Genomic DNA, 23,256 nt, shown 5'->3' on the forward strand with positions numbered 1-23,256 from the left:
ATTAAGCTATAATGTTTGGTAGGTTAGGTATACTGAATGCATTTTCTACCTAACAATATTTTCAACGTACATTGGATTTATCAGATGTAACCCCATTGTAAACTGAGAAGGATCTCTCTCTACATATGTAAAGATAACAAAATACCCTAATGAGAAATAAGACAATGGCACTCCAAAACAGAAGCAGTAACTACAGTAAAGAAGGATCTTTTCTAAAGCCTTCAGAATTTAGCAATGAATCATAGCTTATGCAGAAGATAATAATACTACTACTTATAACATAGAAACTGCAATCAATTCTCTTCTAGAAAGAGAGTTACAATATTATCACCATTTTTAAATGGTGACATAGACTGCCCAGGTATATATGATTTAGGGATACTGATAATAATAACAATATTTTGCAATAACAAAATAATAAAGCATTTACTGAATGCTCACTATATGCCAGGTTCTATACTAAAGTCTTACATGGTTTATCACCTTTAATACTCACAACAGACCTGTGAATTAGGTAATCCTCAAAATCAAGTTCAGAGATGCTACTGATAACCAATAGATTCAGAGCGCTGCTACATACTAGATGAACTGGAGCTGTTGGGCTGTTATAAGATCAAGTTTTTAAAAAGGCAGCTTGAATCCTTGGCCATCACGATGTCTATGGATTGTGAAAACCTTACCTGATGGCGTTTCTAGATTGAAGGCATCCATAAGTTTTGACAATAGTTCTTGCAGTTCCTCTTCCTCCAGCTCATCCTTTCTCTCCTTGATGTTACCTGCCTCTTTCTTTTCCACGGCTGCCAGAGCAGAACTGCTCATTTCAGCAGGAACCATTTTGGGGATGTCCTGCTTCAGTCCCTCCTGATAACTGGGTAGGGCGCTAATGACTTTCTTTGGCATCTTTTGTGTTTGGCTTTGTGCCCTGGTGCTGTGCAAAGTGGTCTCTGGTGATTCTGGATTTCGCAGAGCATGCTCTGCATTTGTGTGACTTCTGTGACTTCTGTCAACCTCATCAAGCTTAGGAAGAGGTTCCCCTGTTGAAGCATCTTCAGTGGCATTCTTGATCTGCAAATAATCCCCTCCCTTTGGAACCTTTTCAGCTGAAGAATGGTCAACCTTGTTCCCCACATTTTGAAAGGAAGAAGATGAAGGACCGGGTGGCTGCAACCTTGCCTGGGGAAACAAAACTTTATTTATGAAGAAATTCATGTTTATCTTACTTTTTCATAAATGCATTACATTTCAACATTCCAACAGAACATTCTAATGCAAGACTTTTCTTTCTCCTCTGTAAATATATTATCATTACTATTAATTTTAATTTATTCTGCTAATTCTATGTCAACCTAAAACTCTCTACAAGAGTTGGAACAGCTCAGATTCTAAAATAACAGAGGGAATAATTACAAGAAATTTAGGAAAATCCTGGGTTCTAAAAAGCCCAGGTTCTAAAAATACCATGAGGAATTTCTGAAAACATAAGCATATGTTGAATTGACAGATAAAAATTATTACAATAAAGCATTTTATAATAGTTTTTCTGGTAGGTGTGTTGTGAAGGGTTTCACAGTAAGCCACAGGGAGAAAATCCAGGGATGTGCTCCGCTTGAAGCACAGTTCTCATTGTGTGGCCCACAGACCCTAGGAGATCCCCGAGACCCTTCTAGGGTTTGTGATGTCAAAATTATGTTCATAAGGATACTTAGATGTTATTTGTTTATTGTATTGACATGTGCACTGATGATGCAAAATCAATAAGTAAAGCTGTCGGTGCTTTAGTGTGAATCAAGGCAGCGTCACCAAACAGTGCTAATAATCAGGGTATTCTTCACCCTCATATACTAGCAGTGGAAAAAAAAAGCCAGTTCTGCTTAAGAACACCTTTGATGGAATAGAAAAAGTTCTTAGTTTTAAAAATATGAACACATGTCTTTTAAATATTATGTGTGATGAAGTGGGAAGTGTGCATAAGACACTTCTGATGTGTACTGAAATACGAAAGGGTTGCCTCTTGTGTCAAAGAAAGACTGACAGACTATGGTTATTCAGACTTGGTTATTTGTCAAACAGTTTCTCAAAAATGAACAAAGCGAGAATGTCACTGCAAGGAAAACAATTAACAGTATTTGCTGTCAGTTATAACAGTTAAGGCCGGGCACAGTGGCTCATGTCTGTAATCCCAGCACTTCGGGAGGTAGAGGTGGGAGGATTGCTTGAGGCCAGGAGTTCAAGACCAGTCTGAACAACATAGTGAGACCCCCACTCTCTACAAAAAATAAAAATAAAAATTAGCTGGGTGTGCTGGCATGAGCCTGAGATCCTAGCTAGCTATGAGGTTGAGGCGGGAGGATTGCTTGAGCCCCAGGAGTTCGAGGCTGCAGTGAGCTATGATCCTGCCACTGTACTCCAGCCTGGATGACAGAGCAAGACCCTGTCTAAAATGTATATTTGCATATATAAAAAACAGGCTTTCAATCAAAACCTAGAATTTTGGAAAACTTGCATCCTACCACTATGAGCTTGATAGCTTTCCAATTCTTAGGCAATTTTGTAATTACATTGGCAGTGACATTAATGAACGTGAGATTTTTTGACCCTGTATAATAAAATGGATGAGCATTAGGACATTCAGTATAGCTCAGTGAACCAATATTTTCCAAATGACCAATGTATAATGTTACACAATTATGCGTGGCTAAGAGACCCACTTAAAGACCGTGTAAGAACACTGGATTTTAATGAAACAGTGTGACATAAATATGGTTTCAGATTAAAGTCTCCTTTAAGAAGCTGTCATGTATCATGTTTTGGTGTAGTATTAAAGAGAAGTATGCCTCGGTATCTGAAAGGCTATTAATATACTTCTCTCTTTTTCACCTGCAAATCTGTGTGAGGCCTGATTTCTTCAGATACTTCAACCAAAACACATTGCAGCAGATTGATCGCTGAAGTGGTTACAAAAATTCAGCTGTCTTTTATTAAGCCAGGTATTTAAAGAGATTTGTGGAAAATATAGAGCAATGCCACTCTTCTAAGGTTTTTAGAAAAACATATTGTTTAAAAATGTTATCTGTATATTTAATGGGTTTATTATTTTTATGTTTTAGTGAATACATTTTAACTTCTCAGTTTTAATTTGCATTAATTTTATTACTTATTTAATTTATTTAACAACTCAGTTTTAATTTTCAGTAATTTTATTATTTATTTTATTTTATTTTATTATTAATTTAATTTTCATTCATTCATTTTCATTTTGTTTCTGTGGTTATATCTATAACAACAGATATTGATGCAAAAAGATATAACCACAGAACCAAAATCCCCTCGGGGTTCTCAAATATTTTTAAGAATGTACAGGGATCCTGAGATCAAAAGGTTAAAAAACTGACGCTATAAAGAATCACTTTGCCCCAAAGTCTATTGTTTGTAAATATTACAGATCCTGTTGTTTTTCAATGGCACTGCCTTCATGGAGGGATAGGATATAGCCTGGATGAGGAAATGGGAGGTCAGGGTACGGGGAGAAGAGTCAAGGGAAGAGGCTGATCAAAGTAAGGTGGGAAGCTCCTCCCTTGGCTGAAGGACTCAAGGTTAGACTTCCAGGCAGTCCAGATGGCCAGTGTCCCTCACATTTTATACCTGTAGGTCCTGTCTTATCTGTTGTAGCTTGGTCCATAGACTATCCTGGTTGGTTTTGAGTTTGTGAATCCTTGTTTCAAATCGACAAATTCTTTCTTCCTGGGAGGTGTATATAGCTTGCAACTTGTCTTTGTATTGGTTTAATTGTTTTTTAAGGAGCCTGAAAAGAGAACAGATTTGAGCAGTTTGGAAGGGCAAGAGGCCAGTACACGAATTAGAGCCCTGGTAAGATGTATTCCGGTCCTTTTTGTGGGAAAAGATGCTGGAAAACCCTGTGTCTCAACTGTGTTTTTTGTTGAGACGGAGCCTCGCTCTGTCACCTAGGCTGGAGAATGCAGTGGCGCGATCTTGGTTCACTGCAACCTCTGCCTCTTGGGATCAAGTGATTCTCCTGCCTCAGCCTCCTGAGTAGCTGGGATTACAGGTGCACACCACCATGCCTGGCTATTGGAAAACCCTGTGCCTCAACTGTTATCTCACATTGATCAATATTGTTGACACTGTTTGTTCACCATGTGCAGCTGCCTTTGTGTGTATTATGGATATGATTCTACTAAGCATTCCGCTGGCTTTAGAAGTATTTCAGAAAACTCACCACGCATATTACAGATTACTTTTGACAGCTTCCCTCTACTGGCTACTTAAATAGGAATATTGACTTTATACACTATCCTTTTGTCTAGAAATACTCCATTCAGAATGATAGTACACCCGTCATGGCTAAACACCCAACACTTGACCAGGAACACAGGGGAGGAAGAATATTGCAGTTCATGGATTGTAGGTCTGCTTTGGCTTCTCTTTTTGTCTAGTTGTTCATTGGTTTAAGAATGAACCAAGAAGTTGGGTGCACTCACTCATGGGTGTGCGTGTGTGTGTGTGTGTGTTATCTTAGTGCTTTAGGAGGCCAAGTTGGGGTATCCCTTGAGGCCAGGAAATTGAGACCAGCCTAGGCAACATAGCAAGACCTCATCTCCACACACACACACACACACACACACACACACACACACACATTAGCTGAGTGCGGTGGCACCTGTAGTCACAGCTACTTAGAAGGCTGAGTCAAGAGGATCACTTGAGCCCAGGAGTTAGAGGTTACAGTGAGCTATAACTGCACCACTGCTCTCCAGCCTGGCTGACAGAGAGAGACCCTGTCTCTAAAAAAATATGAACCAAGTAGTCAAGGTAATCAGGGCAATTCTTTAAAACAAAAGGCAGGCTATGTTGCTCTTCTGCTCAGAACCCTCCAGGGGCTCCCTCTTCATTTAGAGTAAACAAAAGTCCTTACAGAGGTGGACAAGCCCCACAAAGACGGCACAGACCCCCCTTCCCTCTCTGACCTCATCTCTTGCTTTCCGGCTTATTCACTGCCCTGTGGCCATATGGAGCTCCTCGCTCCTCTTTGAACACCCCAGGTCTGTTCCCCACTTAGAGTCTGCTCTTCTGCTCCCTCTGCCTGGATGCTGTTTCTTTCCCAGCTCATTGCTCAGTTCCCTCCCCAACCTCCTTCAAGTCTTTGCTCTCAAGGCGCCTTTTCAGTGAGGCATTCTCTGACTGCCCTACTTGAATACGCAAATGACAACCCCAACCTCTCCTCCAGCATGGCCAAACTCTTCCCTTCTTTACTTGTCTCTGTGGCATTCTGCCATGTCTAATTACTACAGAGCCTGAAGAGTCCAGCCTTCAAACTTCTAGACAGCCGTACACTGTGACAGACTATGGGCTTTACTTATTATTTTACTTATATATTACCTACTCTACTCCTTAATTAATTGCTTATTGTCTATTTATTCTGGCAACTTTGCGTGTGTGTGTGTGTGTGTGTGTGTGTGTGTGTGTGTTGACATGTCTTCTGGATCAGGCCTAAAATAGTTCCTGTCATATAGTAGGTTTACAACTAAAATTGTCTAAATAAAGTAATTTTATTTGATCACTGCTTTTAGCATATTTGTGGAATTTGTGGAAATTGGCTGTCTAGTATGAAATGCAACATTTCTCAGTGTTAGAACCTGCGAAATTCCTAATTGCATAGAGCTTGGGGAGGTCTTGAAATTTAGTTTGGGCTCCCATGCAAAGCAGGCATCTCTGAAAGATAGCCCTCTAACTTCCAGACAGTCACACACAGGTGAAACAGGAGTCTGACTCTAAAATCCTTGCTCGTAATTGGAGTTTCAGGTATATCTTTATGATGGGTTTCTCAGAAAGGAGTCAGCCCAGGGATTTTACACAGCCAACAACAAAAAAACATTCTCAGACAGCCTGTCTAGACGGTGTTCTCTGGACCCAAAGTGTTCTGCTTGTTATGACCACTAACAATGTCAGGCTCTCTCTTTTCCTCATGTTGTCCACCACCCATGTCTGCTTCCTCCACTCTGGCCCATCCACCAGGTCTGGACAACTAGAAGACATACATCCCTATCCTTCCACAATCCAGGTGAAAGAAGGTAGGACTCTGTCAGAAATCCAGTTCTTTTCTTCTTCTGCTTCTTTTTAAAGAAGAGATGCTTATGGGTTGTTTCTAGTAAATACAAATCACCTGATGCCAATATTGCCAGCAACTGGGAGCCCAGGACTTTCCAGGCAATTATCTACTCATAACAAACAGTTCAGGTTATCTAAGAAATAATTCCTTTCAAATGACCTGAAATCTGCCTTTCTATACTTTTATATCTTTATCTGTATTCCTGCTTTCTGGTGGAGGCTAAGCAGCTTGAATCTCCCATGTATTAACTGTTCAAATGAAAACACGAATACTCCCTAGGCAAGCTAATCATGCCCAAAGCAGTTAAATGTTATTTAATTTGTCCATTACTGATATGGTTTGGCTGTGCCCCACCCAAATTTCATCTTGAATTGTAATCCCCATAATCCCCACGTGTCAAGGGCAGGACCAGGTGGAGGTAATTAAATCATGAGAGCAGTTTTCCCTATGCTGTTCTCATGATAGTGAGTGAGTCTCACGAGATCTGACGGTTTTATAAGCATCTGGCGTTTCCCCCGCTTGTCCTCACTCCATCCTGCCACCCTGTGAAGAAGGTGTCTGCTTCTCCTTTGCCTTCCACCATGATTGTAAGTTTCCTGAGGCCTCCCCAGCAGTGTGGAACTGTGAGTCAATTAAACCTCTTTGCTTTATAAATTACCCAGTCTCAGGCGTTTCTTCATAGCAGTGTGAGATTGGACTAATAAATTTACCTAGCACAGTGTAGACTAATAATAGATAACTAGTAATTGAATAGTACTCTTTCTGTTAATGTGTCTGAGACTGTTGCTTTTAAAATAATCAGTGACATAATTGACTATCAGTGAACTTGCAGTTTACTACCACATATATCACAGGTCTTTTTCACACTACTTGTGCACATGGGCCTGCAATTGTGGGACTTTAATCCCTTAAAATTTGGTCTTTATTAACTGCCTCACTGTTCCAGTCTATTACATCTCAGTGATCCAAGACTGTAATTCAGTTTATTACCTAGGGGTTTTGGTATCATGTCACACACACATTTGAGAATTGGGCTCTCTACAGTTTCATCCAAATTATTGATAAAAATGATGGTGCAGACAGGAACAAAGATGGAGCTTCATGTTATATTTCATTCAATAATCAGCCTTACACTTTGGTACACTTTGTAGTGATAAATACTTTAGCAGTATACAAATGCTGTAAATAGTAGACATGGATTATATCAAAGGGAATATTTAGTTTAAAATGATTCATTTTAAATAATCATTTTAAGAAGGTAAGTTAAAAAACTAAATTTTAAAATTTGCTTTTATTTCTACATTTTCAATTTTAATATAGCCTTTCTAGTGCTTTACTGCTTTAAAAATGTTTTCTAATTTCTTTTTCTTATTCCATGAAAAAGATGAAAGCTACTTTTAATATTTAAATTATTTTGATACTTTAAAAGTGTTTATTGAACTCCTTTTCCTGAGTTATCACAGAATTTAGAAAATGTTTTATTTCTTCTGTACATTTAGATTAGGAAGCATATCTCATCATACATATATACATAGAATTGCTAGTTTATTGGACATGTACTGGATATTAAGTATTGTGCCGGAAAACAAAGGTCTTCCCTCAGGAGAAACTTCTTACTGGGGAGCCAGGAATTCTGTCTTCTAAAGGAATAACAGCAGGAGCTAAGAGCTCAAGAGATGATTAGTTCCTTAAGACACAATAAGAAGATGATAGACAGTTTCCATTCAGCCTAATAAACCTAGTAGAAAGTTAGAATGCTGTTGGATAACAAGTACTGATTTCTTTAGAAGAAGGTAAAACACATACATAACACAAGATATACACAAGAATCAATACTTCACTAAAAGTGCTCAACTAAATTCCAAGGAATAAAATCAGGCAATCGAAAGTCAAAACTTACTTAGCCTGGTGATTTTTGTTATGCTTAACTACTCAAATACAGTCAAAGCTCCCTTTAACTTTCATATTGGAATCACAGGATTTCTTGGCTTAAAATTTTCTCCCAAATTAAAAAAAAATGGTAAAATTTTTGTAGAAAATTTTTCTCTAAAAGCAAAGGAAATGCTATGGATTTCTCTCTGTGGTCGGTATTTGCACATACTCATGTGGCTCCTATCTTCTTTCTCTATGGAGAGCATTAATGGATTCATGAGTCCTCGGCAGTTCATTCCTAGTGCTGATCATGGTCTAGAGAAGGAAGAAATAAAAAAATAAGTTTTTGGTTTGAATTTAACCCACATTCCTAAAAATCCATATAAGAACATGATAATTATGTTTTTCAGAGAAATTCAATCTATTTCAAAAAGTGGCTGCTGTTTGGGTTTACATTCGTGTATGATGATGCAGATGTTTACACGCTCAAAGTACAACTGCGTATCCAATTTCACAAAAGAAGTTAAAACAGTTTTAGGTTTTAGAAATAACGTCACAATAGTCTTTTGCTCAAGTTAAGCTGCTATCCTGAATGTCTTCTTCCCCAAAGGCATCTACAGGAAGCAGTTGAGTCACTTTCTTTCCCTTGGCTTAGGAAGTCTCTTACTTCTACCATACACCTTTAACTTTCACTTTCTTGTCTTTCCTTTGCTTGCTACCTGCGTGTGCACTAAAGTCATCATTTCTTTTCAAATCCACCAAGTGTTTTGAATAAATAATGGTCAACTTGGCTGTCACTTAGGAATTCCCCACCAAACCTTGTCTCTTACCTCACACTCTGCGCCCTGAACTGCAACCCCAGGACAAGTTCTGACCTGACCCAGTCTGGCCCAGGCTCCTGGGGCACCATGTTCCAGCCCTTGGCTCCCACACATCGGAATGAAAGATTGGATTTCATTACACTCCATTTATAAACAGCTGTGGCTACAATCTGCAGTCTTCTCCCATCCCTGCAAATGATCTGAAGAGGGGTTGGCCATTTTAGGAACATTGTTCCACAGGAACAGCCTGAAAAAGCAAAAGGGCAGTAGCAGGAAGAAGAAACTTAACTATATACAGACTTAAAGTCACATTCTCTGGTTGCTGTGTGCCCTTTGCAGCCCCTTTGAGTGAAATGTGCCACTGCCTCTTCATTCAAATACTTAAACAGCTTCCACGTGCATAGCATAGTCTTTGAATCAGCGAACTTTACATTATTTTTAAAATAATTACAACTCAAATAATAATTGCAGAATATCATGGCTTTGTAAAATGACTGTACTCTCATAAGCCATTGTTTACCTCTATTCAGTCTCTATATATGGTGGAGATAGAGTAGGAAAAGTGTATACATATGCTATAAACTTATTTATGTGTTCTAACACTCAGGGAGAACAATGAAAAACCTTAAAATTCTCAAATAACTCAGTGATTTAATGTATATTGTTAATATGAAGAAAATCTTTAAAAGAATTTCTTGCACCAGTATTATGTGGTACATATTTTTCTGCAACTGAGAAGCATTTCAGGTTAGTGCAAATGGTGGTATATCCATAGAATAGATACTATGATTTATTTAGTCATTCGCAATGAAAGCATAAGCTGTTTCCAATATTTCAAAATCTTCAAAATGAAAAGCAATGCTGTAGTAAACATAGCTGTATGTGCCTCCTTGTGCACATGTGCAAGGTTCTTGGGTTTTAAGTTTAATAGACACTATCCATTTGCCCCTTTGGGCAGGTGCATGCGCGTACACACATACACACACACTCACACACTTGAAAATGCATAGAAAAAGATCTGCAAAGATACACTTCAAACAGATTACCTCTGGGGAATTAGGGACTGGACCTGGGTTGAGAATTATGGTTGAAAAGGACCTTAGATTTATTTATAATATTTTAACTTCTTATACGTCAAACAGATTCATGTCTTATTTCTATGAAGTGCATTTTTTAATAAAAATATGTTATATACCTAAGATAGGATGTAGCAACTTTAATAATGAAGGTGAGAGGGAAGTAAAAGAAAAGTGAAATAAAGGAACAAAACAGCTCTTAAATTTCCTCCCTCAGAACAAATGGATGTTACAGTGAAGAAAAGCCTGAATTGTGAATGTTTTTCCTTCCTCGTTTGTTTGAAGCAGGAAATAGAGTAGCTCCTTATTTGTCCTCATACATCAGTCCAGCTCTCTGTCGCACACTCTAGCATGATGCCTGTGTCTTGGCAGGTGTCCCATGAGGGGTGTTTCCAGGTGTCCCAGTCTATATGAGCTGATGAGTAAAATGCAGACAGGCCCAATAAAACATCACACACAGGTGGCCACTTGTCACTGGATGGTCACAAGACTTACTCTCCACTCACACTTAACTGCAATACGGAAACTCCAGTTTTTCTCTGACTATTACAGATGACCATATTCTGAAAACCTTTCTTAAGCTCAGACTGTACTGATTATGATTGCAGGAAAGCTTACAAGTGGAGTTACACATGTGGGGGCAAATAAACAGCTGATTGAAAACATGCTAAAGTATTTGCAGAATGTACACTTAAAAAAAGATAGCATTTCTAATCTCTTTGATGAAAAAACTTCACTGGGATTTTTAAAGTTCACTCCCCCATCTTATTTTTCTTTTTTAAAAAAACTTGCATTTTGAGTTCAGGGGTACATGTGCAGGATGCACAGGTTTGTTACGTAGGTAAATGTGTGTCATGGGGGTTGCTGTACAGATTATTTCATCACCCAGGTATTAAGCTTAGTTTCCACTAGTTATTTTCCTGATCCTCTCCCTCCACCCACCCTCTGCCCTCCAGTAGGCCCCAGTGTGTGTTGTTTCCCTCTATGCGACCATGTGTTCTCATCATTTAGCTCCCAAGCTCCCACTTATAAGTGAGAATATTTCTTTCTTATCTCTTCCCTTTTTAAAATTTCTGAACATTTTACTGACATATGCATGCATTGGTTCTCCTATTTTTTATTTTTTTATTTTTGAGATGGAGTCTTGCTCTGTCGCCTAGGCTGGAGTGCAATGGCACAGTCTTGGCTCACTGCAACCTCCTCCTTCTGGGTTCAAGCGATTCTCCTGCCTCAGCCCCTCCAGTAGCTGGGATTACAGGCACGCGCCACCACACCCAGCTAATTTTTGTGTTTTTAGTAGAGACGGGGTTTCACCACATTGGCCAGGCTGGTCTCGAACTCCTGACTTCATGATCTGCCCACCTCGGCCTCCTAAATAAAGTGTTGGGGTTACAGGCATGAGCCACCACGCCTGGCCGGTTCTCCGATTTTTTAAAATAACCTAAGATCTTATGATACTGAGTTGGCAAGTTAAGGCCCTCTGGGCAGAAGGAAGCCTTATCTGTAAGTTATAATCAGAAGTCTTGGGCAGAGACTTCATATCTATAGACGCTGTAGTAGTTTAAAGATGACAGGGTTGAATGCAACCTATCTTAGAAATGGTCCCCTCAAAGCTGAACTTTGTCCGCTAACGTGGTAAACAACACAGTTCATTGGTTGTATATCAGAGGTGGCACATATTGTTGTGGTTAGAATTGCCCATTCTTTTGGGACAACAGATTAAAGAAAATTCATGTTGCTCAGCCATATGTAAATGAGAATAGGCTTTGTGTCTTCTTAAGGACATCACTATTGAGTCTTCTAATACATGCCACAAAGGAGCAATATAATTTATACTATAATTGAGTACACCAGCACACTACTGTTGCAATTAATTTATAGTTCTTACCTGGATAGACAATTTACAATAGACTTTTATCCTTACAAACATCCAAATTATCTGGTCTACTCTACTCTTCCAGAAAAATTATGCAATTGGGCATATTAAATAGACCAAAGGCTGACCAGTAGTTGTGTATTTTGAGGATATTATAGATTTTCTTAGCAGATATTTAGAAACAAAAATGATCTTTAGGAAAAAAAATGACTTGATTTCTGGGAGTAAAAGTTGAGCATATTTGAGTTGAATTAAAATAGAAATTTGAAGATTTGAAAAATAAATAAAATGATACACTTAAAATATTTTGCTTAACTAATTATTTTGAAAATCTTGATAAAGTAGATAATTCCTTCAAGAAAATTAAATTATCAAAGTTGACTGAAGAAAGCATGAAGAGACTATTAAGTTTGAACAAATAAAAAATTTATGAAACTATTATAAAGCCTCCAGTGCCCAGGGCTTTACTGTTGAATATTAGCAATTGTTAAAGAAATAAATAGTTTCTATGTTAGATAAATTATTTCAAACACAAGAAAAGATGAAATATGACTCAGTTGTTTAATGTAGCCATAAAAACTCAAATGCTCAAAACTGATGCAGATAAGATGGAGTGGGGAGATATTCTGATTCATAAATGTTGCAATTCTAAATAGAAAACAAAATTTAAAGGACGTTTAAAGAATAATCTACAAACAAGTGTAGATTTTAGTTGCAGCAATGCCAGAAATGTTTACTATTAGTTACTCTATTAATGAAATACTTCCAATAAGAAAAAAATGTTTGAAAATTTCAGTTGGTGCTGAAAACAGATTTTAAATAAGTAAATCAAAACACATCCCCCAAAAAAGTTTTAAAAACAAGGACAAGAAAAACGCTTCCTCTACGTTAAAAACCATCTCGAGCCAAGAACTAAAACTGTAATATCTAAAGGAAAAGCACTAGAGAAATGCCCCCACTAAATCTACTCTCATTAAAAATAGTTGCCCCATTATCTCTTGAATTATCTATCATTGCTCTGAAAGATGTGGAGTCTTTCAGGAATAAAGACCTGAACTAGAAACAAGAGGTTTAAATATTGGAGGGGAAAAAACATATATATATATGTGTGTGTGTGTGTGTGTGTGTGTGTATATATGTGTATATATACTTAAATATATATACACATATATTTAAATACATATGTATTTTTGTATTTAAGTGTATTTAAATATATATGTATATATGTATATAAACATATATGTGTATATATGTATGTATGTATATATTTAAATATATATTTATATTTTATATGTTGATCTTTAAATATATTTAAATATATATATTTTTTTCAGATTGTGTGATTGTCTACCTAGAAGCAAGATGTTCAAAATAAACCAATATTTGAGTTTCTAAAACAGTTCATTCAGAAAAGTTTCTCTTTGCAGGGTAACTATTCAAAAGGCCATAGCTTTCCAAAATATCATCATCAATAATTAAGAAATAATACAGTGGGAAAAGCCCCTACTCACAATATTATCACAATATGACAGGAAATCAGCTATATATAACCTTTTACTGAGAGACAGAAAAACACTTGAAAAAATAGAGAAACCTAAATATCACAAAGATAAAAGATGTTTCCACATCAACATATAGGTTTAATGCAAAGCTAACCAAAATACTAATAGGATTAATTTTGGCACCTTAGAAATGATTTCAAGATTCGTTGAGAAGAATAATTGTGTTATACAACCCCATCAAAAAGTGGGCAAGGGATATGAACAGACACTTCTCAAAAGAAGACATTTATGTGGCCAAAAAACATGAAAAATAACTCATCATCACTGGTCGTTAGAGAAATGCAAATTAAAACCACAATGAGATACCATCTCAAGCCAGTTAGAAAGATGATCATTAAAATGTCTGGAAACAACAGATGCTGGTGAGGTTGTGGAGAAATAGGAATGCTTTCACACTTGGTGGGAGTGTAAATTAGTTCAACCATTGTGAAAGTCAATGTGGCAATTCCTCAAGGATCAAGAACCAGAAATATCATTTGACCCAGCAATCCCATTACTGGGTATAAACCCAAAGGATTATAAATCATTCTACTATAAAGACACCTGCACACATAGGTTTAATGCAGCACTATTCACAATAGCAAAGACTTGGAACCAACCCAAATGCCCATCAATGATAGACTGGATAAAGAAAATGTGGCACGTATACACCATGGAATACTATGCAGTCATAAAAAAAGAATGAGTTCATGTCCTTTGCAGGGACATGGATGAAGCTGGAAACCATCATCCACAGCAAACTAACACAGGAACAGAAAACCAAACACTGCATGTTCTCACTCATAAGTGGGAGCTGAACAATGAGAACACATGGACACAGGGAGGAGAACATCACATACCGGGGCCTGTCAGGGGGTCGGGGGCAAGGGGAGGGAGAGCATTAGGACAAATAGTTAACGCATGCGGGGCCTAAAACCTAGATGATGGGTTGATAGGTGCAGCAAACCACCATGGTACATGTATATCTGCACGTTCAACACATATATCCCAGAATTTAAAATTTTTAAAAAAGAATAATTGTGTTATAATAGCTAATACGTAAAAATATAAAAATGAAAAGGGGGAAAATGGTTAATGGGTATAAAGTTTCAGTTATGCAAGATAAGCAAGTTCTGGAGGTGTACTAAACAGCAGTGCCTATAGTTAACAGCACTGTGTATTGTATACTTAAAATTTGCTCAGAGATTAGATCTTGTAGTGTTCTTACCACACGTACAAATTAACTATAATAATTATAAAGGGAGGAAACTTTAGGAGGTGATGGGTATGTTTATGGTTTCACAGGTGCATCTTTATCCCCAAACCCATCAAATGGTATACATTAAATATGTACAGCTTTCTTTTTCTTAAAAAAAAAACTGATTAAATGGTATTTATATATTTATTTATTAAGACAGGGACTCGCTCTGTCACCCAGGCTGGAGTGCAGCGGTGTGATCTAGGCTTACTACAGCCTCTGCCTCCCAGGTTCAAACAATTCTCCTGCCTCAACCTCCCGAGTAGCTGGGATTACAGGAGTGTGCCACCACGCCTGGCTAACTTTTTGTATTTTTAGTAGAGATGGGGTTTCACCACATTGGCCAAACTGGTCTCGAACTCCTGAGCTCAAGTGATCTGCCTGCCTCAGCCTCCTGAAGTGCTGGGATCACAGGTGTGAGCCACTGCACCCAAGCATGTACAGCTTTTGCATGTCAATTGTATCTCAATAAATTGGTTAACAAAATGAAATAAAAAGGGAAAACTAGCTTTATGTTAATGGCTATCAGAAAGCTAGAATAATTCAAATAATGCTGTTCTTATGTAAAAATGAAAAGCAACTGAGCTGAATAGATAGCATTAAAACACATTCTAAAATGACAAATTTTTTGGTATATACTACAGGAACCATGATAAAAATTAAAAAGGAAAGGATTTATTCAAAAAAAAGGAATAGGGGACTCTCTTAGCTTACCTCTGATTATGCATCAGAATGAAAACCAGATGGATTTAAAAGCTATGTGTCAAGATAATCAAATCATGTTAAAACAAAATACATCTAGAGTCATTTGATTTCTCAATGAATAAATTTTTCCCAGCATAAAACTGTGAAAGAAATTACAAAGAAAAAGAAAGAGACTGATAATGTTTTTAGACTGAGCATGGTGGCTCACACCTGTAATCCCAGCACTTTGGGAGACTGAGGCGGGCAGATCACATAAGGTCAGGAGTTCAAGACCAGCCTGGCCAACACAGTGAAACCCCGTCTCTACTAAAAATACAAAAATTAGCTGGGCGTGATGCGGGCACCTGGAATCCCAGCTACTTGAGAGGCTGAGGCAGAATAATCGCTTGAACCCGGGAAGCGGAGGTTGCAGTGAGCCAAGATAGTGCCCCTGTGCTCCAGCCTGGGTGACAGAGCAAGACTCCATCTCGAAAAAAAAAAGACTAACGCTTTTATAAGAATTGAAAGTTTATATGTAGGAAGTCAAATTATCAATAAGACTAAAAGGAAATAACTAGGAAGAAAGATTTCCCTAGTCAAAATATAAAAAGTTTAAATACATTGGTAAATCAAACTGATTCATCAGTAAAAACGGCAGCAGGTGCTCATGGAGGAAAAAATACAGTTGCCTTGTACATTATGTGGGGAAAAGCTTCATTTCACTCTGAGTCAGAGAAATGCAAATTAAAGCAAATTAAATATATTCCAGTGATAAAATTATCAAAAATTAAAACAAGGCAATAGTCAATATTAGCAAGGATCTTGTGAGAAAGGTGCTACATTCACTAGAAGCCTAACTTGGTATTCCTTTCTAAAAGGCAATTTTGCAATAAGCATGAAGAGCCTTAAAAATGTTTGTACTTTTCATTCTTGTGATTCACTTTAGAAATGTATCCTAAGGAAATAATTGGAGATGTTTACAAAGAACAATGTATAAGAATTTTAATAGTCAAGTTTTAAATTATAGCAAAAATTAGAAATAATCCAAATATCAACAACGGTGGAGTTAAATCATATTATGCTTATTTAAATAAAAATGATATAACCATTAAGATGTTTTTTGAAGAATTACAATGACAATGGAAAATGCTCTTAATCTAACTATAGAGAACTATATAATGAATAAATTTTACAGTGTAGTCTAAGCTAATTTTAAAATGTTTATAGGAAAGGAAGCATACCAAAATATTGACAGTGGGGTAATAGCAGATTATTTGCCATTTTAATTTTGTTCTTTGTTCTCTTTTGACTTTTTGAAACTTTCTATAATAAATGTATAGCACTTTGTGATTTGAGATAAAAAGTTATTCAATAAAAGAAGGTTTTAGATTTTTCCTTGGTCATATGAACATCTTAAAAAGAATCCCCAAACTAGGGAATGCTTCACTGAACCTCACTGCAAAATGGTCCAGATTATTTGTGCTTTAGTAGCAGTTCCTTTCCGTTTTGGACTCACCTGGTAACATGAGTTGCTGTCCTCAGTTTGTTGACCCCGAGACATTCTTTCAGGTACAGGTATAGGCTTGGAGGCACCTTTGGCTGCTGTTTCCATTGGTCCAGTTGGCCTTACATCCGCTGTTCCTTTAGAACTCTTGTACTGAATGGAGACGCTATTACTGAGTTTTATAAGAAAGTTGTAGCAACTTTTAATTATCAGGTATGACATTGAGGAAAGCCTTTTTAGAAAATGTACATTAGATATTGAAGGTTTTACTCACCCACCTCCACAATAGCAATAAAGCAGGCCAACTTTTCTCTCTGTGTTCTTTTCCAGACAATTTTGTTGACAGAGAGTCAAGTAGCCAATAATAGAAATAAAAATTCAATTTTCCCTCCTCCTTGACAATCTAGACATGAGAATGCAAAGAATTCAGGGGTGACAGCAGAAAATCCCCCAGGTCATCTTGTCCAGGTCAGACATTAGGAGTTATAAATGCAGGTATGTGTTTATCACATCAAATCTGAAAGAACATATAATATATCAGACTAGTTTAAGGTCAGGTATATTCTGTTATATAATTCCATTTGGTTTCATTCCTTTATTTAAAAACTATTTTTAAACATCATCTCAAGTTATGGCAGATATAAAACAAAAAAGCAGAGAACTCCTGATTCCAGATAATTCACATCTAAAGAACAGATAAATATAGAATCATTTTACACATAACATTATGCTTTCTACAAGACACAATGAGAACATAAGGAAAGACACGATTATTCTGTGATATACTTAATTATACCAGGGGTGTGCATTTTGGGGTAGAAGAATAGGGTGACCCACAGTTTCTTTGTAACAAACCTTCTGAATGACAAACTCGATTCCTACCCCATCTGAGATCATTTTCATATCTTGGTATTGTTCTGCTCTGTCTTCATTTGCTCAGGATGCTATAACAAACAGACTGGGTGGTGTAAGCAACTGGCATTTATTTTCTCACAGTTCTAGAGGCTGAAAGTCTGAGATCAGAGTGCCAGCATGGTCGGTCATACACTGTGTTAGTCAATTTTCATACTGCTGTGAAGAAATACCCGAGATGGGGTAATTTATAAAGAAAAAGAAGTTTAATGGACTTACAGTTCCACATGGCTGGGGAGGCCTCATAATCATGGCAGAAAGCAACAGAGGAACAAAAGCACGTCTTACATGGCAGCAGGCAAGAGAGTGTGTGCAGGGAAACTGCCCTTTATAAAACCATCAGATCTTATGAGACTTACTCACTATTATGAGAAGAGCATGGGAAAAACCTGCCCCCATGATTCAATTACCTCCCACCAGGTCCCTCCCACAACACATGGGGATTATGGGAGCTACAATTCAGGATGGGATTTGGGTGGGGAGACAACCATATCATACACACATCATTTTCTGTACTCAGATATTTACAAACACCAATATGTATTTTAAATCTGTTTTTTAAAAAACAAGGAAATCATTCCAGACACATTATTCTGCTACTTGCTTTTTTCTCTGATGCATGATGGTGAATTCCTTCCAGTATAGTAGATAGAAGCTAAAACTTGTTCTTTTAAGTAGATTCATTATGTTCTGCAGAATGTTCGTAATCATACATATTCCACCACTTTTCTACGAAGGGGCACTTAGGTTGTTTCTGGCTTATTGTCCTGTACTCCAAGGGCCAAATCTTGTGTATATTTTAATGACTAATAAATACCCTATTCTAAAGTGAATCCTTCTACATGTATCCCACCCCCTCTTTGCTGAATGACATTGCTCCAATAATTCTCCCCTGTTGCACCAGTTCATCAGTTTTTCTCTCTATGAATTCATTCCCTCAAACAAATGGGTATACAGGCTCTTTTTTGGTTCCATATGAAATTTAAAATAGTTTTTTCTAATCATGTGAAGAATGTCAATGGTAGTTTGATGGAAATAGCTTTGAATCTATACTTTGGACAGTATGGCTATTTTCACGATATTGGTTCTTCTATTCATGAGGATGGAATATTCTACCATTTGTGTCCTCTCTTATTTCCTTGAGCAGTGGTTTGTAGTTCTCCTTGAAGAGGTCCTTCACATCCCTTGTTAGCTGTATTCCTAGGTATTTTATTCTCTTTGTAGTAATTGTGAATGGAAGTTCATTCATGATTTGGCTCTCTGCTTGTCTATTGTTGTTGTATAGGAATACTTGTGATTTTTGCACATTGATTTTGCATCATGAGACTTTGCTGAGGTTGCTTATCAGCTTAAGGAGTTTTTGGGCTGAGACAATGGGGCTTTCTAAATAAAGAATCATGTCATCTGCAGACAGAGACAATTTGACTTCCTCTCTTCCTATTTGAATATCCTTTATTTCTTTCTCTTGCCTGATTGAGCTGGCCAGAACTTCTAATACTATGTTGAATAGGAGTGATAAGAGAGGGCATCCTTGTCTTGTGCCAGTTTTCAAAGGGAATGCTTCCAGCTTTTGCCCATTCAGTATGATATTGTCTGTGGGTTTGTCATAAATAGCTCTTATTATTTTGAGATACATTCCATCAATACCTAGTTTATTGAGAGTTTTTTTTAACATGAAGGATGTTGAATTTTATTGAAGGCCTTTTCTGCATCTGTTGAGATGATCATGTGGTTTTTGTCAGTGGCTCTGTTTATGTGATGGATTATGTTTATTGCTTTGTGTATGTTGAACCAGCCTTGCATCCCAGGGATTAAACCAACTTGATTGTGGTGGATAAGATTTTCGATGTGCTGCTGGATTCAGTTTGCCAGTATTTTATTGAGGATTTTTGCATCGATGTTCATCAGGGATATTGGCCTGAAGTTTTCTTTTTTTGTTATGTCTCTGCCAGGTTTTGGTATCAGGATGATGCTGGCCTCATAAAATAAGTTAAGGAGGAGTCCCTGCTTTTCAATAGTTTGGAATAGTTTCAGAAGGAATGGTACCAGCTCCTCTTTGTACCTCTGGTAGAATTCGGCTGTGAATCTGTCTGGTCCTGGACTTTTTTTGGTTGGTAGGCCATTACTTACTGCCTCAATTTCAGAACTTGTTATTGGTCTATTTAGGGTTTCGACTTCTTCCTGGTTTAGTCTTGGGAAGGGTGTGTGTGTCTAGGAATTTTTCCATTTTTTTCTAGATTTTCTAGTTTATTTGCCTAGAGGTGTTTACAGTATTCTCTGATGGTAGATTGTATTTCTGTAGGGTCAGTAGTGTATTCCCTTTCTCATCTTTTGTTGTGTCTTTTGATTCTTCTTTCTTTTCTTCTTTATTAGTCTAGCCAGTGGTCTATCTATTTTGTTAATTTTTTTCAAATTAATCCAGCTCCTGGATTCATTGACTTTTCAAGGGTAAAAGGTCAATTGTTATTTGACCTAGCAGCAGCATTTGACAGTAGAACACCATGCCGTGTCCTTGAACACTTTCTTCACCTGTCTTCCAGGATTCCTCACTTTCTTGGTTTTCTTCCCTCTCCATTCTTTCCTCTTTCTCAGTCTCCCTTTCTGGTTTTTCTTCTTTTCTGCAGCTTTGTAAATGGAGTGTCACAGGGCTCAGTCCTTGATCCTCTTCTCTTTCCCTTCTACACTCTCTCTTTGATGATCTCATATAACCTCATGGCTTTAAAAACCATTAACATGCCAACAACCCCCAAATTTGTATCTCCAGTACAGACCTTTTTTTCCAAGTTCCAGCTATGAATAGTCAACTGCTTGGTCAATATCTCCCTGTGGACATCTCAGAGACTTCTCAATTTTAATGTGTCCCAAACTAGACTCCTGATTTCCCCCACAAACCTTCTCTACCTGTAGCCTCCCCATCTCGGTTGATGGCAATCTTATTCTTCTACTTACTATAGAACCACCATGACAATATAATTTAGTGCAAATGCAAGAATAGACACATAGATCCAAGGATGAGAATATAAGTTCTATTAGCCCAAGTATACAAGGAAAGCTAATATGTGAGAAAGCTGGCATTTTAATTAAGTGGGGAAAAGATCACATAATTGGCTAAAAGATCACATAATCCCCTACACCAGGAAAAAAAGTAAAGCTAGACCCTTGCTAAAATAAATTCCAAACAGATTGAAATTTTAAGTTAAAATTTGTAATAGAAATATTGGAAAAAATTTAGGAAAATGTTTATATAACCTTGCTTCTAACTCTTGGCTCTCTTTAGTCTATTCTCAACATAGCAACCAGACTGAGAGTTTTGAAACCTCAGTTAAATTCTCTACTAACAATCCTCCAATGTTTCCCCAGAGTAAAAGCCCAGGTCCTTACATTGGCCTTCCATCTGCCCCCACTTCCTCACTTCTTCTTTTTACTTTTACTTTTTTTTTTTTTTGAGATGGAGTCTCACTCTGTCACCCAGGCTGGAGTGCGGTGGCTCTCTCTTGGCTCACTGCAACCTCTGCCTCCCGGGTTCAAGTGATTCTCCTGCCTCAGCCTCCCAAGTAGCTGGGATTACTGGTACATGCCACCATGCCTGGCTAATTTTTGTATTTTTAGTAGAGACAGGGTTTTACCGTGTTGGCCATGCTGGTATCCAACTCCTGGCCCCATGTGATTTGCCCACCTTGGCCTCCTGAAGTTCTGGGATTACAGGCGTGAGCCACCGCACCCTGCCTTATTTCTTCTCTTATTACTCTCCTTCCTCATCCCACTCAATCATGCTAGCCCCCTTGCTGTTCTTTGAATCCATTAAAATTAATGGCAAAAACTGCAATTACTTTTGCACCAACCTAATACCAAGCATGCTCCCACTTGGTACTGGCTGTCTCCTCAGTTTGCAGTGTCCTTTTCTCAGATGTCTGCATGACTTACTCCCTCACTTCCTTCAAAACTTTGATCAAATGTCACCTCTCACTGAGGCCCACTATAACCACCATATTTAAATTTGCTGCCATCTCTCCAAGTCTTTATTTTTCTTACCTGCCTCTCCTTTTTTTAAACTTTAATACTTAAATATTTTAACATATGATATAATTCCTTTATATACCATTTCCATTTGTCTGGTCCTCACTAGGATGCAAGCTCACCGAGAGCAGAAATCCTTGTCTCTTTTTCTTCATTGATGTAGCCCAAGTTCCTAGAACAACATTCAATAAACTTATTGAATAAATATTTTTCAGTGTATTTTCTGAAAATTCTGTAGCCATTTGTACTTCTACCAGATTTCAAGAGCATCTATGTTCTTCCCTCCTCACCAGCAAAGGATGTTGCCATTCATTTTAATCTTTGTCTTTTCAATAAGTAAAATGATGATATGTCATTGTTACATTTTTCTTTTTTCTTTTTTTCTCTTTGAGACAGGGTCTTGCTCTGTCACCCAGGCTGGAGTGCAGTGGCACTATCATGGCTCACTGCAGCATTGACCCCCTGGACTCCAGCGATCCTCCTACCTCAGCCTCCCAAGTAGCTGAGGCCACAGGTGCACACCACCACACCCAGCTAATTTTAAAATTATTTGTAGAGATGGGGTCTCCCTATGTTGCCCATGCTGGTATCAAATTCCTGGCCTCAAGTGATCCTCCTTAACTTTGAGAGGCAGAACCTTCAGCCTTCCAAAGTTCTGGGATCACAGGCATAAGCCTGGCCTATTTGCCTTTTTTCTAACCAATAGAGAGGTTGAGCATCTTTTTGGGTGTCTAAGGGCCATTTGCAACTCTTCTTCTGTGATTGCCTATTTACATATTTTTTGTATTTTCCTCTTCACCCACCTCTTCTTCCCCATTTTCTTCTTCTTCTTGAGTTTTTTTTCTTAGAAAGTATAGCCTCTTTATTTTCTGCTACTCAGTTTGAACACATCATCAAATACAGGTAGTTATTAATGTCATATGAGCATAAAAGATTTATAAACCAGAAATGTATTTTCTAAGAAGCAACTTACAAATGACTCAGATAATAAGTTTTATCAGTTTAATTGGTGAAGTCCTAAGATAAAGCAGTGCCTAAATCAGGTTTGTTTACCCTCAGCATTGAAGGCATGTAATGTAGGGAGCATTACAGATCACCAAACACTGTTACAGGACAATGGAAGTACAGCCTGGGAGGCCTTCAGCCTGAGCCTGCCTTGCCCAGGCCTGCACAGAAGGGCAACTATGAAAGAAGGGCAATTAGTGTGCAAAGTAGCATGGCTTATGTATTTATTTATTTATTTATTTATTATTTTGAAACATTTTCACCCAGGCTGGAGTGAGTGCAGCAGCGCAATCACTGCTCACTGTAGCCTCGACCCACCGGGCTCAAGCGATCCTCCCATCTCAGCCACCTGAATAGCGGGAACCACAGGCACGCACCACCATGCCCAGATAATTTTTAATTTTTTCTGTGGAGACGGAATCTCTCTATGTTGCCCAGGCTGGTCTCGAACTCCTGGGGTCAAGCGATCCTCCCATTTCTGCCTCCCAAAGTGCTGGGATTATGGGCATGAGCCACTTTACCTGGTCACATAGCTTATTTTTGAGAACCTGTTAATTGTGGAC

The 23,256-nt window shown here is 37.9% G+C and overlaps 1 protein-coding gene across 1 annotated transcript in view; it reads right to left on the minus strand.

Moving 5' to 3' along the window:
• Positions 1–23,256, minus strand: part of DYTN (dystrotelin) — a 66,873-nt gene that overhangs the window by 10,868 nt on the left and 32,749 nt on the right. The window contains 2 exon segments of the mRNA XM_003820801.3: positions 681–1,173; positions 3,643–3,802. Of these exon segments, the coding sequence (XP_003820849.3) occupies positions 681–1,173; positions 3,643–3,802 (653 nt within the window).

The sequence above is a fragment of the Pan paniscus genome, chromosome 13 (assembly GCF_029289425.2).
Source record: "Pan paniscus chromosome 13, NHGRI_mPanPan1-v2.0_pri, whole genome shotgun sequence".
Lineage (NCBI taxonomy): Eukaryota > Metazoa > Chordata > Mammalia > Primates > Hominidae > Pan > Pan paniscus.